This window comes from Fringilla coelebs (assembly GCF_963513975.1).
Source record: "Fringilla coelebs genome assembly, chromosome: 8".
Classification (NCBI taxonomy): Eukaryota; Metazoa; Chordata; class Aves; order Passeriformes; family Fringillidae; genus Fringilla; species Fringilla coelebs.
Window position 1 is genome coordinate 11,929,779 of NC_140066.1, and position 19,616 is coordinate 11,949,394.

At 42.3% G+C, this 19,616-nt stretch overlaps 2 protein-coding genes across 3 annotated transcripts; both read right to left on the reverse strand.

Annotated features, from left to right (window-relative positions):
• Nucleotides 1-2,697: 2,697 nt before the first annotated feature.
• Nucleotides 2,698-4,752, reverse strand: LOC311156523 (pulmonary surfactant-associated protein A-like). The gene is made up of 3 exons (XM_084210524.1): nt 4,565-4,752; nt 3,861-3,938; nt 2,698-3,174 (listed from the first exon to the last, which is right to left on the reverse strand). Exons 1-3 carry the CDS (start codon nt 4,710-4,712, stop codon nt 2,798-2,800), a joined length of 603 nt encoding a protein of 200 aa, XP_084066650.1. The 5' UTR covers nt 4,713-4,752; the 3' UTR covers nt 2,698-2,797.
• Nucleotides 4,753-11,310: 6,558 nt separating this feature from the next.
• On the reverse strand, nt 11,311-19,076 carry LOC311156261 (pulmonary surfactant-associated protein A-like). 2 transcript variants are annotated; one of them, XM_084210101.1, is made up of 4 exons: nt 16,100-19,076; nt 13,565-13,703; nt 12,480-12,557; nt 11,311-11,782 (listed from the first exon to the last, which is right to left on the reverse strand). In XM_084210101.1, the coding sequence occupies exons 2-4, from the start codon at nt 13,686-13,688 to the stop codon at nt 11,406-11,408; spliced, it is 579 nt and encodes a 192-aa protein (XP_084066227.1). In that variant the 5' UTR covers nt 13,689-13,703; nt 16,100-19,076; the 3' UTR covers nt 11,311-11,405. The 2 variants fall into 2 exon arrangements, with proteins under 2 accessions (XP_084066227.1, XP_084066228.1); XM_084210102.1 differs by lacking the exon at nt 16,100-19,076 and having other exon boundaries at nt 13,565-13,758.
• Between the last annotated feature and the right edge of the window lie 540 nt (nt 19,077-19,616).

Below are 19,616 nucleotides of genomic sequence, written 5' to 3' on the forward strand. Positions count from 1 at the left end.
GCCATTGACTGAAAATCGAACATCACAGAGTTTGGCTTGTCAGCTTGCTGGGTGGTCCAGAATATCCACAAGTACTAGCAAATACAAGTCCAATAGTGGCAGTTTTTAAAAGCACAACTAATATTTAGAGTTAGAACAGGGTGGATTAAGCTTTTAAAATAAGCTCACAAATATTTCAGAAAACAGCTTTTGAAATAAATGCTTGCTAGCCTTGGGAAATCCTGTCTTTCTACAAATCAGAGGATGCTGTACAGCCATCTCATTCAGATGCAGGAAATAAATTTGGCACCCAAATGCTGAGCCAATCTGCCTTTCAGGCCAAGACTGCTGTTTCCAGACCTGCCTGCTGTCAGCAGGGTTGTTGGAGGTGGCAGCTTCAGGCAGGGTGACAAACATTTGCTTTGAGGTTCTGTGTCCTCATCCCAGTACCTACTGAAGGCAGCTGCTTTCTTTGACACACACCCGCAAATAGCTTTAATTTTGAGGTAACTCTGTGACCCCCCCTGAGAGATTACAGGATAGAATAAAAAACTTACCATGGCTTTAAATGTTTGCTGCTGGTGGGCTGTGTGTCCAGCTTCATTCTCAGGCTGATGTTAATCACTGTACATTTCTTAAACTTTACCAGAATATGATGAGTGGAAAATTACTGTATGAGGTGATGCTTGTGGTCCTGTTTCCTCGTGCTCATGGCAGAGTTAATTTCACAACAGGAGTCATGCAAGGCTGAAGACTGGGCAGGTGAACTGATGGGTGCAGGCAGATACTGGTGAGCTGTAAAGTGTTTGTGAGTAAGAACAGAGTTTGAAAGTGAAACAGTGCCACATGGAGTCCTGAGTCCTCATTTCCCCTCCACATACCCGTTTCCACTGGGTTAACAGAGGAGTCTATCTGATATGGGATTCAGTAGTTTATTTTTTGGCTGTGCTATCCAGAAATAAGACATTTGTTAACAGCTTCTAGATCTCCTTACATGCCAAACAGATGCATGGATAAAAAGGACTTTGCTCACAAAAGTTTCATCTTTGCATATGTTGAGATAACTTTATAGATCTTGGAAACAGGGTCCTCTTTAGTATGAATTGTGATGAAGGATTTAAATACTGCTGGAGTGAATAATTGAGTCCACCTGTGGAGTGGACCACCTGCAGGCACCAGGCTGCTCAAGCAGAAAGGTGTCTTGGTTTGACACCAGCCCTGTTGCATTGATTTTCCTCATACCTAAAAGACAAGCAGCTTAGTTTGCAGAGAATAACAGCAAGAATGAAGCAGAGGGCTGAGAGAAGGCCAGGAGGAGCCATTCCTTGTTACAGAGCAGGTGGTGAGACCACATGCCCAAAATAATCCTGCAATTGAACTCAAGGCAGCGCAGGAATGCTGTGCATGGCAAGCTGCTGCTCTGGAATTCCAGAGATTTGCACAGCTGCAAGGTCCCAAGCAGCCTCTTTGCTGGCCCCCAGGTTCACACAAGCTGTGAGCACACCTTCCCTCCCTGCTACCTTCCACACCTGGGCTGCTCTGTCTCCCTGCCATGCAGAGGGTGAGGGGAGCTGGTCTGGCTCTGGAGCTGGACGTGTCCCTGCTCAGGATTCTGTGACCAAGCTGGGACTAACACAGTGGGAATGGCTGTGGCTCACAGGCAGGAACTTGGCTTTATGGAGGTGCCCCCAGATGCTCAGCCAGCCTTTGCACCACGTCCTGGAGCTGATGAACAGCCTTCATGGCCTCATGGTGAAGTCAACTGCCCTGGAGAAAGGAAAAAATCCGGATCAGACATCTCTGAGTGTGCAGCTATGCTGCACAACTGTAAATTTAAACTGTAAATCCTCACCTTCAGTAGGTGAACAGACTCAAGCAAGAAAGCTGAGAAAGATTTCTCTTAATCCTTTAGCTTAAGCTGGATGTGAGATGGTGAGCTGGATGAGACTGAGCAGCTTCTGCAAGGAGGGCTGAGTCACTTGGCATCCTCCAGCCTTGGCCCTGTGGGAATCCCAGCGAGGGCCTGACAAGCATCTCTGTGGTGCCCAAAATTAGTTGTATCTGAGTGTCAGGACAATATAGCCTAAAAAATTGGCCATGGCATAGCTCTGCTGATTTTCCCTAAATCACATAGGCCCAGTATTTTTCCTGCCATCTCCCATGTGTCTTCTTCCACACACATGACAGGGGACCTTGTTCTTCTTGTGCTCCTTGAGTCAGGAAAGGCATTAGGAATTGGGTCTGCTCACCTCTTGTGAGGTGCAGGAAGGCTAAAGCCCTGCTGACTGAAGTGTTCCCATGGGAAATGGAAGGAGGGTGGCTCTGTGCCACCCCAGCAGCACTGCTGGTGTCTTCTTCAGGGTGCCTGTTGGGGGTGAGGGTGGCCAAAGCCATGTGGGCTGAACAGAGTCTGTATGGGGAGTTTTAGTGAGGGAAACTTCCAGAAGGGCATCAAAATACACACAAACTAGAGGTTCATGGGCAAAGGGGTACTGGAAGATCTTGTGGCTGCAAGTCACTTTAGATATGCAGCCAAGAACTCTAATTTTTGGTCTTGTAATAAATCAGCAGGCTAACAGCAGTAGGAACCCATAGGCAGCAGTGTTAAGACACTTGGAGGGCAATGATTAACAAACAGACAAAATGGCCTCTGCTTTCATTATACAGTTTCCTCTTTAAGGCTGGCATTTGTCTAAAAGACAAATCAGACTGGGAAAGAGTGTATTTTATTTTTCATGCTGCTTTATCTAAGTTCACTAGCTACACAGGAAGACACGAGTGATAGGGAAGCACATTGCAGAGAGCAGCAAGGGAAGCACTAAAACTGGCAGACAATAAGGTGATTCTTGTTACACTTCTTGTCATTCCAGGTGCCATCAGTGTACATCTCCACACACTCCTCCTCCCCTTTGCCAGAAGGTTCATTTGAATACCAGTTAGTATAGCTCAGCTGAGCACTGTTCAGGAGCTGGAATCTTCCTGGAATAAGGGATTGCTTGATCCCCAGGTAGGCGTAGGTGTTAAAATACTTCACAAAGTACAGAATGGCATCATTCTCTCCAGGGCTCTTTGGAGTGGCAATGGAGCCTCCAGCCTCTTTACATTTTTCCACTGTAGCATCAAAATCAGCTTTTTTTCCATTGGTAGCAAAGATTTTTCCTCCTGACTCCGTTATCATCTTGTTCAAGCGAAGGACTGCAAGAGGAGGGAAAAGCTGTTAAAGGTGTGCATTGTTGTGTGCCCACTTTGCTGTCAGTTTTAACTCCTACTACTTTGCTCCATAACTTTAGATTAAACCCAGGAAAAGGTGAAGGAAAGGGGAACTGGAAATCAAAGAAATTTGAAAATGGAGAAGGGGGAAAAGGGAAGAAACACACAGATGATGAAACAGGAGAATCACATAAGAATTTGGAGGAGGGAAGCAAATGAGGAATCCTTTTTTAAAAAAAAGCATATTATTTTCTTTGAGACTCTCTATAAGTCTCTGAGGGGGTTTGCAGTATACCAATGTTCTTGAGTGAGAGGGACCTTAGGTTTGATCTGGTCATGATTGTCTTGGTATGTTTTTACTGTTCTCCATGCACAAGGTGTGCATGGAGCAGCTCTGCATAGGCAGGGGTTTTAATCTGCCTCATTCCTGCCTTGCTTGCACTCATACTTCAGAGCTGTTACCCAGGTGTCTCCCACTAGTGATGAAAATCTAATTCCCACTCCCTCACCCCCGTTTGAAAGTTTTCACTCATTGATATACCAGTGAAGAAGATATAAGAAGGAATGCTATAAAACTGCAGAAAACCCTGCCTTCTTCCTAAGAAGCAATTTTTGCCCACCTGGTCTATCCCCACTAACCCAGCAGCAGAAAGTAAAGGCAGATAAAATACCTCCTTCCAGTCTGGAAATGCGATATTCCAATTGATGGATGGGGTCTCCATGTTCATTCCCAGCCAGAGCTGTGAGATCTGTGAACAAAACCAGCTGTCATGCACTTTGCTTTACAGTGTCAGTCTTGCCTTTCAAATAAAGCAGGGCTCATCATATGAAATTAATACGAACTTTTGAAATGTTTGTTTGACAAGTTTTGGTTTACTGCTGTGTTTTAAACAGGTGATACCTTCACACATTAATCTTGGTAAGGAAAGGGGATAAGTTCCTGGAAGTCACCTGCAGAGCAGGGATGTTTATGGAAAACTGGAACTGGCAAACTGAGATAGTTTTCTCTCTAAGTGATTGAGCCAGTCCAGGCAAAACTCTGGCACTTGTACAGTAGGTTTAGCTGATTTTAAACTGTGTCTAGGGACTGAATCCTTGATAGAATCCTTAAGGCTGTTCAAGCACTTGCTTACAGCTGCAGCCTAGGACTCAGCAACAAGTTTCTTGTGCTATGGAAAATTCTAAACTTTTCTCTGTGGGTTGAACTACTGCATCATTAAATAGAGATTTAAGCATCTTCATATAAAGAAATTAATATTAAGTCCTGATTATTTTATTTCAAGTAGATCACATATCAGATTATGGTAGATAGCACTGAGTTTTCAAAACATAAAAATAGAACACAACAGGTAAAACTGGAGATAACTTCACATACCTGGTATTTGTTGTTCATCTCCACTCTTGCTCCTATCTCCAAAAAAAGGGAATGATGGAAGAAATCCTGCAAGTTTGCCTTGAACACAGAATGGGAGCAGGAAAAAAGCTACTGCTAAGATTTTGTGCAGCTGTGGAGACAGCATCATTTAAAGCTAAAGGTAAACCAGACTGCTTTAGTCTCCGGGGTAGTCCTGCATTTAAATAACAAAAGAGAATGTTTTAGAATTTTTCTGAGCGTAAAGTCTTACATATATTACACTTTGCTGCAGTGACATGAATGTCATTCATGTAGTTGCAAAGTTATCTTATTCCAGACAATTAAGATATTTTCCCAAAAGACAGTCTGCTAAGTCTAGAGAGCAAAAACCCCAAACATCCCCTCAAAGCTCTTTCCTGGACATCAGATACCATTACATGCCATTTTCCCCCATACTAAAAGTTGTAGTTTCATTTTACAGGAGAGCAATAGACACACGGCTGCTTTAGCAAGAGAATGTTTAAGACAAAGTGGGACATGCTGTCTTTGTCAATTGGTTTAAGACAAAACAACTGCTAATACTTATTCTTCTATTGCAGCACCCATTTTTTAACCTCTTTAATCTCTTCACCTAAGGTGACGTGGTCTATAAAAAGAGGTGAAATTGTTAATAATGTTGATAAACACATTGAAATTTTTGTGATACAGTTTAATAGGTTCAACATAGTTGAAACAGCAACCTATCTGAAGATGTGCAACTTACCTAGCAGCTCCAGTGTGAATTATGAAAGACTCGTTAGATGGTCCAATTTATAGGGCATGTAACTTGAGATTCATCTTCTTATCTACAGAGAGCACAAAGAATATATTATATGAACAGGCTTATAAATGGAAATCTAATGAACTTTAACTTGAATGATAGGGGGAATGTTTTCTTCAAGAGGTAAACATACTTTGAACATGAGGAAAGTATTTGAAGGTACTTTTGTAACTTGTAGAAACACTTTCACAGGTTTTAAAACACCAACCCTGGAACAGAACAAATTTCTCAATTCATATTTGAAATACCTAACATTTCCACAGAGTGGATGTGGAAATGTCACAGAAGATAAGCCATAACTAGTTCATCTGAAATATAATATGCACCAGGAACACCACCATCATTTTTGTTAGACTGAGGACTTACCAGTGATTAAGACCAAAGTCTCATAACTAAACAGAATCTCACAGCTGTAGCAGCAAAGGCAAATCACAGTGGTGCATCTGCAGCATGTGTAGAGGAGACAGCTAGAGAGACACATGCTGAAATAACTTACAGATTACTCCAGGGGAGCCTTATGTGTCAAAAAGAGCAGTTTTCTCCAGTGGAGCAAGGACCTCTCAGTGAAGGAACAAAGCTGCTTTTTGCCAGTCCTGTAAGTACAGCTGCCCAAGATGAGAAGCATCACTGAAATGGAGATGGCCTTGCCAAGTATTTTACAGCTGTTCTCAGCAGAGAGTTGGCTCTGTGTCGTGAAGGCTTTGAGAAAAGGTGTTTGTGTCTATATTCCAGTTCAGCCAGGTCAGATGTGGCCACATCATGCTTGTGGTGTCAGGCCAGCATCCTGGTGTTGCAGCAAGGCCAACAGCCAAGCCAGCTGGGGAATGAAGTGCTTTGAGATGGGATGGGGAATGTCAGCAGTATCTGCATTATTCTAACCAATGCTCCTGGGTCTGGGCAAGGCTAGATCACATCCACAGGCACTGTGCACCCCTGCCCTGCACTTGCACGCTCACCTCAACCTCTGACGTGTGCCTCAGCACCTCTGTCCTTGGTGGTGTGCCCACGGATGCTGGATTAAATCCTGCTGCATTGTTCATTGAGTGCCATTGAGTGCACCAGTCCTGTGAAAAACAAATAGGCAGTACCCAGCTGTATGCACACTGACAGAAGAGGGCTGTTTCAAATCTGCACAAGTTACCTTTGTTTCAAGGTTCTTGTCAAATTTCAAGTTTCTTAGATTTGAGTGTTTGATGTAATGCTTTCAACATTCTTCTGGCAGAGATTTTTTACTTTTTATTTTTTGGGGAAAAAGCCCCACCAAAATCAAACAGAGAACGTGAGACAAGCCGGTACCTGGGTTCTAGATGAGCCCTGGAAAAGGTCACTGGCAGATCCTGGCTCTTTGCATCCATGGTGAGAACAATTTGAACATTTAACTGCGCCTGGAAGAAACCACAAGTTAGGCAAGTGTGAGAAGAGGAGGAGGTTTGGCTTGCAGTTGTGGGTTTTACATGCTTACTCAGGGCCTGGGAAACCAGGAGGGGGACAAAAGGTTTCCTGTGAGAGACTCCTGGGGAAAAACTGATGTAGATTGGATAAACTAATACCTTTCTTGTCTTGATTTTCATCAGCATATTAATAAGATGGTGCAAGTTAAATAGATATTTAAATACACCTTCATTTCTAATATGCTTGTTTATGATTGCCTAATAGACTATTTTATGTAACTACCATGGCTTGTCTACTATTTTCTGATCTTTCCTTGAACCACATATCACAGAGGTCTAGCAAGATTCAAGGACACAGATCTGATAAAGAACAAACTATTTTTGAGTATTGAGGTAACTTTTCTTTAGTTTCCACATCAATCAGTAAGAGGTTTCCTAGTTTCAGTGGCAGTGAAGCAAAGGATGGATATTCTGAGTAGGTTGTGTTGTGCAGTGTATGTAGGCAAAGGCAAAACCTGCTAAGGACAAAGATTGGTCAGTGCTGCTTTCTTTACTGCTCTGAGAAATACAGACAGAGTGAGTGGCTGTGTGCTCCCTCCATAAGCCTGCTTGTTAGCCTTGCCTTGGTATACTTAGTCTCCTCAAAGCTGGGTTTTTTCTTCCATAGTGCTATTCACAAGTAACCTAGAAATTGTTTTCTTATTCTCTGTTTGTATTTAAATGCCCCCAACCCCAGCAATATTTTCTGTTTAAGTTGATTTTGTTCTGTTCTGCTGTTGTTTCCACCTTGTCCTGTGTTTTCTGCATCTTTTTCTCCTCCAGATAATTGTCCCTAGCAACTCTGTTATGCCTGGGAATGGCAGGAAGAGCACAGAGCATGGGGAGACACGAGATCCCATTTCTCAGAGGAGGCAAAGGCTATTTCTGCTGAGCACTAAAAGCAATTCAGCAGGATGTAGACACGTGGGATAGCAGACTTCAACAGGCATTCTTAAAAATTAAATGATGAGCAGCATTTTAGAGCAGAAAGTCTTCATTTTGCCTGTGATCAGTGCACATGAATGCTACTGCCATCTTGCCCCATGGGCACAGGTGAAGGATCCAAGAGGAGGGCTCTGGATGTCTCTGATGTGTCACTTGGTGCAGCTCAGCTGAGGAAAACCACAGATGTTGTATAGCCAATGGAAAGCAAGAAAATATCTCATTTCTTTAACAGTTAAACAGCTCCCATTGCCACAGCCTCCTCAAGGGTTAAGGTACCTTTGCTCTGCAGTGCTGTTCAGCTCCTGAGCCACAAGGGCAGAGATGGGTGAAAGCTTCATTCCCATTCCAGGTTTCACTTGGCATCACCCGGGTTACAGCCCTTGAGGCAAATCCTGCCAAACCCTGGTTTCCTAACAGGGACTTCAAAAAACCATCCCAGTCCTCTTATCACTTTTTTAAGGTGCTAATTTCCAAGAATCCTGTATCTATTGTGTTTTGGAATCAGCTGTGTTTGTGTAGCTGTTGGCTAACAGGATTTCATAAAAGTGTGCTTCAACTTCCGATAATGAAAGATCACTTGCAACCTGATACTCTGAGCTGCAGCTCACAATTTATACAAGATAAGGCAGCCCTGCCAGCCTGTGCCACATCCTGCCAGTTAGCTTCACAAAAGGTGGAACTGGAACTCAGTTTTCTCAAGAAACGTGGGCCATGGGGTCATTTTAATCAAGTTTCTACAAAAATCAGAAAAATTTGTGTTTTCTGGAATCTATGGTCAGTTTCTTCACACGTGGTAGGGATTGATGGAGGCTGGTGTGAGGTTTTTGGATGCTCAAAATTGATAATAGCACTTCCACGCTGAAATAACTAATTATATTACACCATTATAAAAGAGGATATCATTCTAACCAGAGAAAATTCTCTCTGAAATAAACATCCCCAATTTTTTGGATAAGTCTTACTGTTAAACATTCCTTGTTAACTATTCAGATTCTCTTACGTGAGACAGGATCCACTTGCCTCAAAAGGGGTGGATTTTTTGCCATCTTTTTACTTGTACTAGGATCTTAATTCTTAAAAAACAGCTTCTATAGCATGTGGGGAGTAACTAATTTTCTGATTTAAAGATCTTACCTTTATGTTGCATTTCTGTAGCAAATTATTATGAAGAAAAAAAGATTAACCTGGATTTTTCCTGGTCTGGTCATTATACATCCGGAATTGTTATTGCACTTTTAAGGAAAGATTTTATCAAAATTTTTTATATTACTGTAGCAGAACACAGGAACAATGTATTTGTTTCTTCATGTGCCCAACCTCTCTGTCCAAAAAAACCCCAAAAACCCCAAACATAAATGGAGAATTCAGATCTTTCACAAAAAAACAGGCTGAAATGCTGGTATTTCAAATAGCATTTGAGGGTATAAATTGATAGAGTTATACACCAACACACCAAAAAAAAAAGCCATATCAAAACAAAAAAATAACAATTTCTGGATACTTTTCCTCTGTGGAACTGTAAAGAATTATCAAGCAACATTACAGATCAAGTGTGAACCATAAAGAGGAAAGCACTGCCTAGCAGTTCTCTGGCTGGATCTGAGGAGCTTTTCTTTTTCAGCAGTATGTATGTGTTTAATTTGTTTTTCTCCTTTTTTCAATAATAATGGCTAAAGCAGAAAAAATTGGGCTTTTAGACCTAGCCTAGATACTTTGCTTATTGATGTAATAAATACTAGCTTGTGACTGGAAAATAAAAGTCTTATTTTTCTTAACTGGAAAAACACCCCACTGTCTAAAGTCTAAATCTGTTTAGATATAGATGTTATGTGGTGTTAAAGCATTTTTACCCATTAAGGGTCTTTACAAGAGATCTCTACAGTTATTTTGCAACCCCAAATGTGGTAGAAATAAATTTTTCATTAGCTGAAGGAATAGGTTACCCCAAAACTAGATGGAGATATATGTAAATGAATGTGCTTTTTCAGATCAGAGAGTAAAAGATGATGTTGGTAGGGATTTTTTGGGGGAAGGCTTTGGTGACTTTTTGTGACAGCTAAACACTTTGCTCTAACAAAGAAACTGCACAGTTAGACTCAAAAATTGCTGATGAGGTTTGCTTATTAAAATACTAATATTTAACAGGTAGTTTTAAGTAAACCTTCAACCCTTTCTAGCAGATTTAGTGTAGCTGGTCAGACCTAAACCCAGGAAAATGAAAAGGTATCAATTTAGCCTTACTTTTCTTCTCAAAGGAACCACAGAGTTAGAGTTGTCATGGCTCTCTTCCCTTCCCGTTTGAAACTTTTGGCTGAAATGGTGCCATGGGCATAGGTCTAAAACAAGCTCCTTTGGAAAGCAGGTTTGAAAGCAGGTTCACACTCTGAAATCTATCCAGCTTGGTCCTGGGTGTTCCTTTTCCAGTTCAGAATCCCAGTCTACTCTCTTACCAGTTGGAGTGCTGCACACAACTTGGGGATGAATCGTTCCTTGCCAAAATTTTGGCAGGGCTGGCAGTGAATGGGACCCCTCTTCCTCATGGGAGGCTTGGGAACATCTGGGACTGCCCAGAGTCAAGTCCAGCTCCCAGGGGCTCCCTGCACAGAGCCAAATGTGGGGGAGGAGATTGTGTTTAATGCATGAATTTTAAAGCTGGTGCTTTATTTTTTCCCCCCCTTCAGGTAGTGTGGAAAGGAGGATGGATGAGCCCAGGGCTTCCTCACTGCAAGGTAGGGATGTGAGAATCTGCTGCTCCTGGTGACTCTGCTCAGCTGCCCAAATGGAGAATATTCAGTGAGAATATTCTGTGAAAAGTTGCTTCTTGGTCCTACCAGATTTGAGTTGAAGTCTGCCTGTGCTGTTGCTTGGTATAGAACATCAGCAGAGATGTTTGTGTTCGAACTGATTGAACTTCCACTCTCAGCTGCCTTCCCAAAATATTATCTGCTTTGCTCAGTGTTTTGGGGAAAGACAGGTGGCCCTCTAACGCTGCAGTCTCGTGGTTTTCAGAGGGATCTTTTAGCAACAAAATGCAATCTTTGGCATTTTATACACTCTATCTACTTGAACTGAGTGCCATATTTATCTTTGTGTTTTATAGAGAGTAGCTTCTGAAACTAGAAAAATTAATTGTAACTAGTATTAATGATATTTTTATAAAACAAAAGGTGGATGCTAATGAATCAGTGAGTGGTTCAATGTGACACAGGCTCTGTGATTGAAAGTGATGTCCACAACCTGAAACCATAATTGCTCCAGTGAAGTCAACCTCTGTGCATCTCTTTTGAGGCAGAAACTATTAAGTACTTCAAAATGCTTCCAACTATGAAGCCACAGGCAATTTTAACTTCAGCATTTCCAATCTCCCAAGTCCAACCTTGGAATTTTCCTCTACTCTTCACAAAGGTATGGAGACAGTATGCCATGAAAAATGAATTCTGAGATATTCCCAACCCTCCAAAAGGGAGAAATACATTAGGCACATCAGTTCAGGCACATTTTAATCATGTTAATCACTTAGCACATTTGGCATTGTCCTAAGGCTAAAAAATATCACAATATGATTCATCTTATATTTTAGGATACAGAGAAATGGCAGGAATTTAATCAACCTGGAACACAGATACTTCATTATCTCCAGACTCTGAGGTGGCTGAAAGGCCATTCTTTAAAACTCACAGATTGTGAGACGGTACATATTGCATTTTTTGTCATTCCAGGTGCCATCAGTGTACATCTCCACACATTTCTCTTCCCCTTTGCCATTGGGCTCCTGCTGGTGCCAGTTGCTGTAAGTCACAGGCGTGCCATTTATGTACTGAACCTGACCTGAAGGCTGCCCCTTCCTAACGCCCAAGTAAGCGTATTGGTTATGCTCTTTCACAATGTCCATAACAGCTTTATTCTCCTCCTCATTCTTGGGGGCTGCAAGAGTTCCTCCAACCTCTTCACAGGATTGCAGTGCAGATGCAAAGTCAGCTTTCTTCCCGTTGCTAGCAAGTATTTTCTCTCCTACTTTTCTTATTTTCCCATTCAAAGCGAGCGCTGAAACATGAAAAGAGTTAGCTTTGTAAAGTTTCTATGGCATACTGATGTAAAAGCAAAAAGAAATCAAGAGATGAAAACTTAAAGTACTAAGAGGAACAGAGGGAAAAATTGAGTTAAGTATGAAGAGAAATAAAAATCTTTAATGTTATCTATTCACTAACTGTTCACTAAATATATTTTGCTGCTTGTGACCACCCGTCCTTGTTGCCAAGACAAGGATGTCCCACCAACATCTGCTAAATATCAGCCCTGTTATATTTTATATACTTTCTAAAGGTGATCTGCGTGCTTCAGATTTGAGCAAGGGAAACAGAAAAGTGATAATTGTTTTGTGAATCCCTTTTCAGTGCAAAACAATTTACCCCCTTTAACAATCTGGCTGCTGATAGATAAAGTGGTACAAGACTGAGTTTCCATGAATCCATGTGGAAAGTGAACATCAGGTAGTTGGAATATTTTAAAAAATAAACCCAATTTGAATAAACGTGCATTATGATTGCCAAGAGGAATCTGCTTCTCTCCAGGGAAACAAGAACCCTGACTGCCCTTGCTTCAAATGAGAAAAGGGAGTTTTGGAGTGTAGCACCCTTTCCAAAGGCAGTTTCCTTCCTGCAAGTTGTGATTCTGTAACTAACTTTGCCTATTGCAGTTAAAATTGATTGTGAGCTGAAAAAGTAACAAGGGGAAGAATTACCAGCCTCAAGTTGGAAAAGTCGGTGCTCCAAATGTGCTAAAGCATCGTGGTGCTTGCTGGCCAGAGAATCAGGCAGACCTATACAAGTAAAAACAAAAGTTATGCAGCTATACTGGGCTGTGCTGGTAGGAACAATCCCCTGGGAAAAAACCCAATTATTTTCCAGAACTAACTTGCAAATGTATTTTTTAACATCAGCAAGAGTAAAGTAAATCTTTTCCCAGTATTTTCTCACATTGTTGTTAATCTGTATTAGAGCAAACTAACAAAAATATCCAATCCTCTGAAATGCTGATAATTCCCCTCTGCAGAAAAGAAACAAGGTTGAAGCCTTTTGTTAGTTTACCTGTGAAACTGGCTTTGCCAAAGAGAGGTTTCATTCCAGTAATTGGTAATGAACAGGCGTGAGGGGTACTTTGAGGGGGAAACAGTTTCTATGGCACCGTGTGATTTTCTTTTTAAAGTGCTGGGTGTTTATCTTGCTTTAATGGGAGCCATAAGCAGTGCAAGTGGAAGGTTTCTGAATAGTGTAAAATACATCCAGCACTGCTTGCTAAAGATGGGAATCCACTGCAAAGGTAGATTCTTTTTTTCATACCACTTTCCACAGGTAACAGGGGTCCTACATGTAGAATAAAGTCACTAATGTACTAATGTACTCCCATGATCATAATCCACAATTCACAGCTAAAACAAACAGCAATATAGAAGCACAAAATGTTGCTACATCCCCAGCAACATTGCAGCTCTTACTGCACTTCACAATCCATTTAAAAAACCCCATACTTGACCTAATACAGGGAGGCTGGGAGTAATTCTGATCATGCTTTAGCCTTGTCAGCAGACCTGGAGAAAGCATTTCCACATATATATAAAATATTTATATTTAGAGTGTTTCTTCCCCCAGAAGAGAGAGGAGACCTTTTTTTTTAGAAAAAAATTAAACTGCCCATTTCCTCCATTCTCTTTTCCTTCCTGTGCTTAACACATCTGCTTCCTTGAGAGCACACGTCCTTCTGTGTTATCTGTCCTGGTCATGCAGCCTTTGTGGGGTGGGTCTCTTGCCAAGGAGGAAGTTTGCTTACCTTTCAGACCATCCCTTCCAGGGATACCAGGTAGCCCAGAAATTCCTGGGCACTTACTCAATGCATGGCAAGTCACTGACAAAGCAGCCAGTGCTATGAGGATGTAGGATGAGTAAGACAACATGATTTCTCAGGCCAGCTGTAAAAAACCCACACACATTTGTCAGGCAATGATTCTGTAAGAAATTGTAGACTTTGCTTTACACAGCTGCACACTCCTCCCCCCATCATCCCTTCTTTAAATTTACATTTTTTCCTTGTTTAAATAAAGTTTATAGTTCAGATTTATTTTGCAACCATTGTGTAGTTTATACACAAAACTCTTTCTAGACTGATAAACTTGGAGTAGTGAAGATAAATTATCCCTTTCACTGTCACTATTTGTTGGATGAATCCTTGAGAAATGATCAGCTCAGAGGTAACTGATCACACTGAAGCCATTGCTGTCTGCAGGGACTGTAATCACTCGATGATGCATAGGATATTAACCTGAAAGGCAGATCTGTCACAGTGGGACTGGTCATGTTTGGGAGCTTGTTAAAGCTCAACACTATCTAAGCACATCTATTTGGCATAAACTGATACTGTTTTACACATGGGCAAAACTTTATAGCACGATTGACATTCCTGTGCTGTTTTGAACAAAATTCCACAAGCTTGAAAATGTCAGTTAATCTTGTAGAAAATGCCTTTTTGCTGGTTGACAATAGGCTTATTCATTTTATTTTATCCCTACAGATAAAAAAAATAACTAGGTTTATAATCTTAGTGCTGAGCTATCCTGACTAAAAAGCATTTTAAAACTGTACATTGTGGGTTGTTTACAGCAGAGTGAGTGGGTGTGCTGTGCAGCTGAGAAACCTGAAGAACTGTAAGATAGTATGGCATAGAAATACCCAGTTATTGACACCATTCAGTCAAACTAACAGGAGATACAAAGAAAGGTTCAAGTTGCCAGAATGGGTATCTGTTTCAATGGGGTGATGCTCATGGGTTGACTCATAAAAAACAATAACTTAATGTCCATTACTTTACTTTTCTATTGGCACAAATCAAATAGAATCCTGTACCTACTCACTCTTAAAAATTTCTATCTTTTTAAAAAAAAAATCAGCACTTACACATACTAGGTTCTAAATCTAGCTCCACTTAAAATTTAAAATAAAAGCTTGGTTGGCTTGAATGCTGTAAGATGATTAACACCTAGGGTCATCAGGTATGACAAGGTATTTGCTATTCCATTTCAAAGTACATATGCCAAGCAGAATGAAAATATCAGTCTAGTGTCATTTTTTAAGTGAGGTGAACTTTTAAAAGAAAAGCTATTGTTCATATCTTCCATATTGACTCTGTTATAGAAGACTTTTGAGGTTATTTTTAATCTGCATCAACACAACTTGTTTTTCTAGGGGAATGTCTCATCAACCTCAGTCTGATGTGACATACCCTTGAATATACAAATATTCAATTATGTCATAAATTTGCAGCATATAGGATCTGTTAAACTAATAGCAGTATGGTGAAGAATTTTCACTTTAAAGAATGTAAAATCAAATCCACCTGGGAGCACATGTGCAGTACTAAAGGTGCTGCTCAGTTTGGTTTGTTGAATTTGAAGCACCTGGAGTTGCTTACCCTTTACTGAAGGCCAGCAGCCCCCCTGGAAACACTGGCCAGTGGCTCAGAGAGAGCAGATCATTAAAGACCCCAACAGAAACCTACCTTAGGTGGCTGGGAACACTCACATCCTCGAGATAAGGAAATGCAATTACAACATGTACCCTTTGCCTGGTGATGATCCTTCAGGGAATTACATTTGAATGGGCTGCTGCATCCAGCTCATAATTGGATTATGATGCAGTCAGACTCCTGATCAGTTATATAGCAAAACTGAAAAAACACAGCCCTTCAGTTTTAATCCAGTTTTAATGACCTTCATCAGTCATTACTATCTAGTGTCCTTCAGGCACCTCCTTATCTACCAAAATTGCTAGTATAAGCAAAGTAAAAAAATTACTAATAAAGGGAAATTTAATTTTAGAATGTAAATATGACCACAGAAATCAAAAGGAACAGGTTTGCCTTCTAGCTGAAATTCTTTGTGATTTATTAAAAGGAAATTAAACTTACCCTTCTGCTTCAAAATGAAATGAAAAAGCAGTTCACACAAATTTCCTTTATATAGTGTGATGTTTGTTAAATGATATGGCTGAAGTGGAGGCTGGATGCTGAGGCTACGAATGAGCTTTTTCAGTTTTGCTCACATACTTGTTATGCAAATACTGAGGTCAGTTTTAAGGGTTGAGAAATATCTTTTTTTAAAAAAAATAAAGCCAAAGTTGTAGAAAATACAATCCAGAACTAACAGATAACCCCAGATTTGTAGACACAAAAGATATAAAAATGTAAAGTAACTTTCAGCAATTCTAGGTCATATTTTAAAATTGTTGGTTTTTAAAAGCAAAAAATGGCAGGTGACCACCAGTGGCTCTTGTGAAAGACAGTCTTGTGATTAATCTTAGGGAAGCTTGGTACCTTCCAGATAGTTGTCATGGGTTGACCCTGGCACAGTGCCAGCGCCCCCATGAAAGGTGGATTTTCCAAAATGGTTACTGTGAGATGTGACCCAGGAACAGAACAAAACAGGCTCCAACTTGGGAATGGAGGAAAAAAAAAACATTTTATTAATCTACATAGACACAAAAGGGAAAAGGAAAAAACTACACACAACAATCCACAATAGAACATCTTCAAAAACACTTCTCCTCCCCCCACCTCTCCAACAAACAAATCCCCTCTAACACATCAATTCTCAATTCCAATACCCTCCTTCACACACACTCTCCCCAGTTCATCAGGAGAGAGGAGTCTTCCTCTCACACCATGGGCCTCCCCAGGAAAACACTGCAAAGTCCCCAGTGCTTCCACGTCACACACTGCAGCCGCCCGAAGAAAATCTGTAGCGGTGACCATTCTTCCTTCCATGTCCAGCGCTCTCACCACTGTCCATGGATCCAAACTGCTCCTTAGGTCCTTTTAAGAATGCTTTGCCTAGTTCCAAGAAGTGGCCGCCTCTCACCATTTGGGACACCTGTCCCCCCCATATTATTTCCCCTGGGGCCTGGGGCTCTCAGGAACAGAGATCCTTCCCTGGAGGCAGAGGGCTCCACCACACCCTCCCCCTCAGTCTCTGTTCTCTCCGCTTCTGCTCGCGGCCTTGTCACTCCTGGCTTCTAGCCAACCGCCTCCCCCAAGGAGCAGTCTCTGTATTATCAGAAGAACTTGGTTTCGCCCGTGGCTGTGTAAGAGAAAAGTCCAGCCAAAGCCACTCCACTCATCTCCTCCACCTAGGGCACTCTCATCTACAAGCATTTCTTCACCTAGTCAAACTTCTTCTTCTTTCCCATCCTCTTTCTCCTCTCACTCCTCAGCTGGGGAGGATCAGTGTTTTTAAAGCTTCCAAAGGTTCAAAAAGGTTACAAGCTCAGCCTGGTCTGCTGACGGCTGGGCACCTTGCCCCCCCCCACTTTCTCCTCCTGGCTGTGCTCCCGGCACCAGATAACAAATTTCCAGCCTGCACAGTCTCTGTCATTCTCTCTCCCAGGGGGGGCTGCCCAAACCATCCCAGGACTCCTCCACCCCTGCACCTTGCCGGGGCTCCGGCCTTCCTTCCCAGGCCGCATGGCCTCCCCTCCCCCGCCCAGACGCAGCTGGGCAGGGGAGAGGTCAGAGCAACTCACCGGCCGGACTCCAAAGAGGAAGGTCTTCTCTAAATCCTCTGCTTTTTAACCCACTGAGTGTGTTCTCGGAGGCATACCCAAATCCTCAGTGGCCAAACCAAATGCCAATTTCACATCTGGCCACTGATTGGTTTGACCATAACTTTCCAAAAAAAAAACTCTCTTCCGGGTCAAACCATGACAATCCACCTCTCGCCTCCGAGAATACACATTTCACTCCAACATATAACAAAACTATATTCAATTGACATACACCAAACCTCCATCCCTAAATTTTATAATCAATCTATTTACATGCTTTGCTCTTATTCCTTTTGATCCATCTCACAGTTTCCATCTTCTCCCTTGCTTAAATCTCGATTCCCGGTCAGGGAACCAATAATGTCATGGGTTGACCCTGGCACAGTGCCAGCGCCCCCATGAAAGGTGGATTTTCCAAAATGGTTACTGTGAGATGTGACCCAGGAACAGAACAAAACAGGCTCCAACTTGGGAATGGAGGAAAAAAAAAACATTTTATTAATCTACATAGACACAAAAGGGAAAAGGAAAAAACTACACACAACAATCCACAATAGAACATCTTCAAAAACACTTCTCCTCCCCCCACCTCTCCAACAAACAAATCCCCTCTAACACATCAATTCTCAATTCCAATACCCTCCTTCACACACACTCTCCCCAGTTCATCAGGAGAGAGAGGAGTCTTCCTCTCACACCATGGGCCTCCCCAGGAAAACACTGCAAAGTCCCCAGTGCTTCCACGTCACACACTGCAGCCGCCCGAAGAAAATCTGTAGCGGTGACCATTCTTCCTTCCATGTCCAGCGCTCTCACCACTGTCCATGGATCCAAACTGCTCCTTAGGTCCTTTTAAGAATGCTTTGCCTAGTTCCAAGAAGTGGCCGCCTCTCACCATTTGGGACACCTGTCCCCCCCATATTATTTCCCCTGGGGCCTGGGGCTCTCAGGAACAGAGATCCTTCCCTGGAGGCAGAGGGCTCCACCACACCCTCCCCCTCAGTCTCTGTTCTCTCCGCTTCTGCTCGCGGCCTTGTCACTCCTGGCTTCTAGCCAACCGCCTCCCCCAAGGAGCAGTCTCTGTATTATCAGAAGAACTTGGTTTCGCCCGTGGCTGTGTAAGAGAAAAGTCCAGCCAAAGCCACTCCACTCATCTCCTCCACCTAGGGCACTCTCATCTACAAGCATTTCTTCACCTAGTCAAACTTCTTCTTCTTTCCCATCCTCTTTCTCCTCTCACTCCTCAGCTGGGGAGGATCAGTGTTTTTAAAGCTTCCAAAGGTTCAAAAAGGTTACAAGCTCAGCCTGGTCTGCTGACGGCTGGGCACCTTGCCCCCCCCCACTTTCTCCTCCTGGCTGTGCTCCCGGCACCAGATAACAAATTTCCAGCCTGCACAGTCTCTGTCATTCTCTCTCCCAGGGGGGGCTGCCCAAACCATCCCAGGACTCCTCCACCCCTGCACCTTGCCGGGGCTCCGGCCTTCCTTCCCAGGCCGCATGGCCTCCCCTCCCCCGCCCAGACGCAGCTGGGCAGGGGAGAGGTCAGAGCAACTCACCGGCCGGACTCCAAAGAGGAAGGTCTTCTCTAAATCCTCTGCTTTTTAACCCACTGAGTGTGTTCTCGGAGGCGTACCCAAATCCTCAGTGGCCAAACCAAATGCCAATTTCACATCTGGCCACTGATTGGTTTGACCATAACTTTCCAAAAAAAAACTCTCTTCCGGGTCAAACCATGACAATAGTCTAACCCAGTAATCAGAATTCTAAACTTTCCTCCCCTCTCTGTATCTGATGTACTTATCTTACCTTAATATCATTTTCTAGCTATGTGCTAGAATGCTCATTCTGGTCTCTTTTGCACAAGACAGCTGCTCCTCCCTTGGTCAGAGATGAATCTTGGAAAAAATCTGTATACATGCACAAAATTCTCAAATGGACATCATTTTCAAGGAAAAGAAAAAGAAACCATAGGTTCTGCTCCTGTTATTCCCAGAAATAAATATTGGGATTTTATAACTTCCTGCTGGTTCTGATGCATTCTACTCTAAAATGTTTGATCCTAGATGGGGTTAGTTTTATAAACCTCAGGTAGATGTAAAAAACTGGTGTTGAGTGCATAAAATGTGGCTTAGGCAGTACCAAACAGATGAAATATTTTTTCCAGTTCCTCTTGCAGTTTGGAAATAGCACAGATACCTGACAATTGAGCACATCCAAAGACACTGGTAGTTCTGTTTCTGGATGGCAGCAGACCTCTGGGGTACACAGGAAATTTCTTCAATTCCAGAATA

Coding starts and splice junctions, on each gene's coding strand:
- LOC311156523 (XM_084210524.1), bottom strand. CDS start 4,712: ATGATGCTGTCTCCACAGCTGCACAAAATCTTAGCAGTAGCTTTTTTC. Junction 3,939..4,564: donor AGATGAACAACAAATACCAG/GTATGTGAAGTT, acceptor TTTTGTTCACAG/ATCTCACAGCTCTGGCTGGG. Junction 3,175..3,860: donor CATTTCCAGACTGGAAGGAG/GTATTTTATCTG, acceptor CTCCTCTTGCAG/TCCTTCGCTTGAACAAGATG.
- LOC311156261 (XM_084210101.1), bottom strand. CDS start 13,688: ATGTTGTCTTACTCATCCTACATCCTCATAGCACTGGCTGCTTTGTCA. Junction 12,558..13,564: donor TGGAAGGGATGGTCTGAAAG/GTAAGCAAACTT, acceptor TTACTTGTATAG/GTCTGCCTGATTCTCTGGCC. Junction 11,783..12,479: donor ACTTTTCCAACTTGAGGCTG/GTAATTCTTCCC, acceptor TTCATGTTTCAG/CGCTCGCTTTGAATGGGAAA.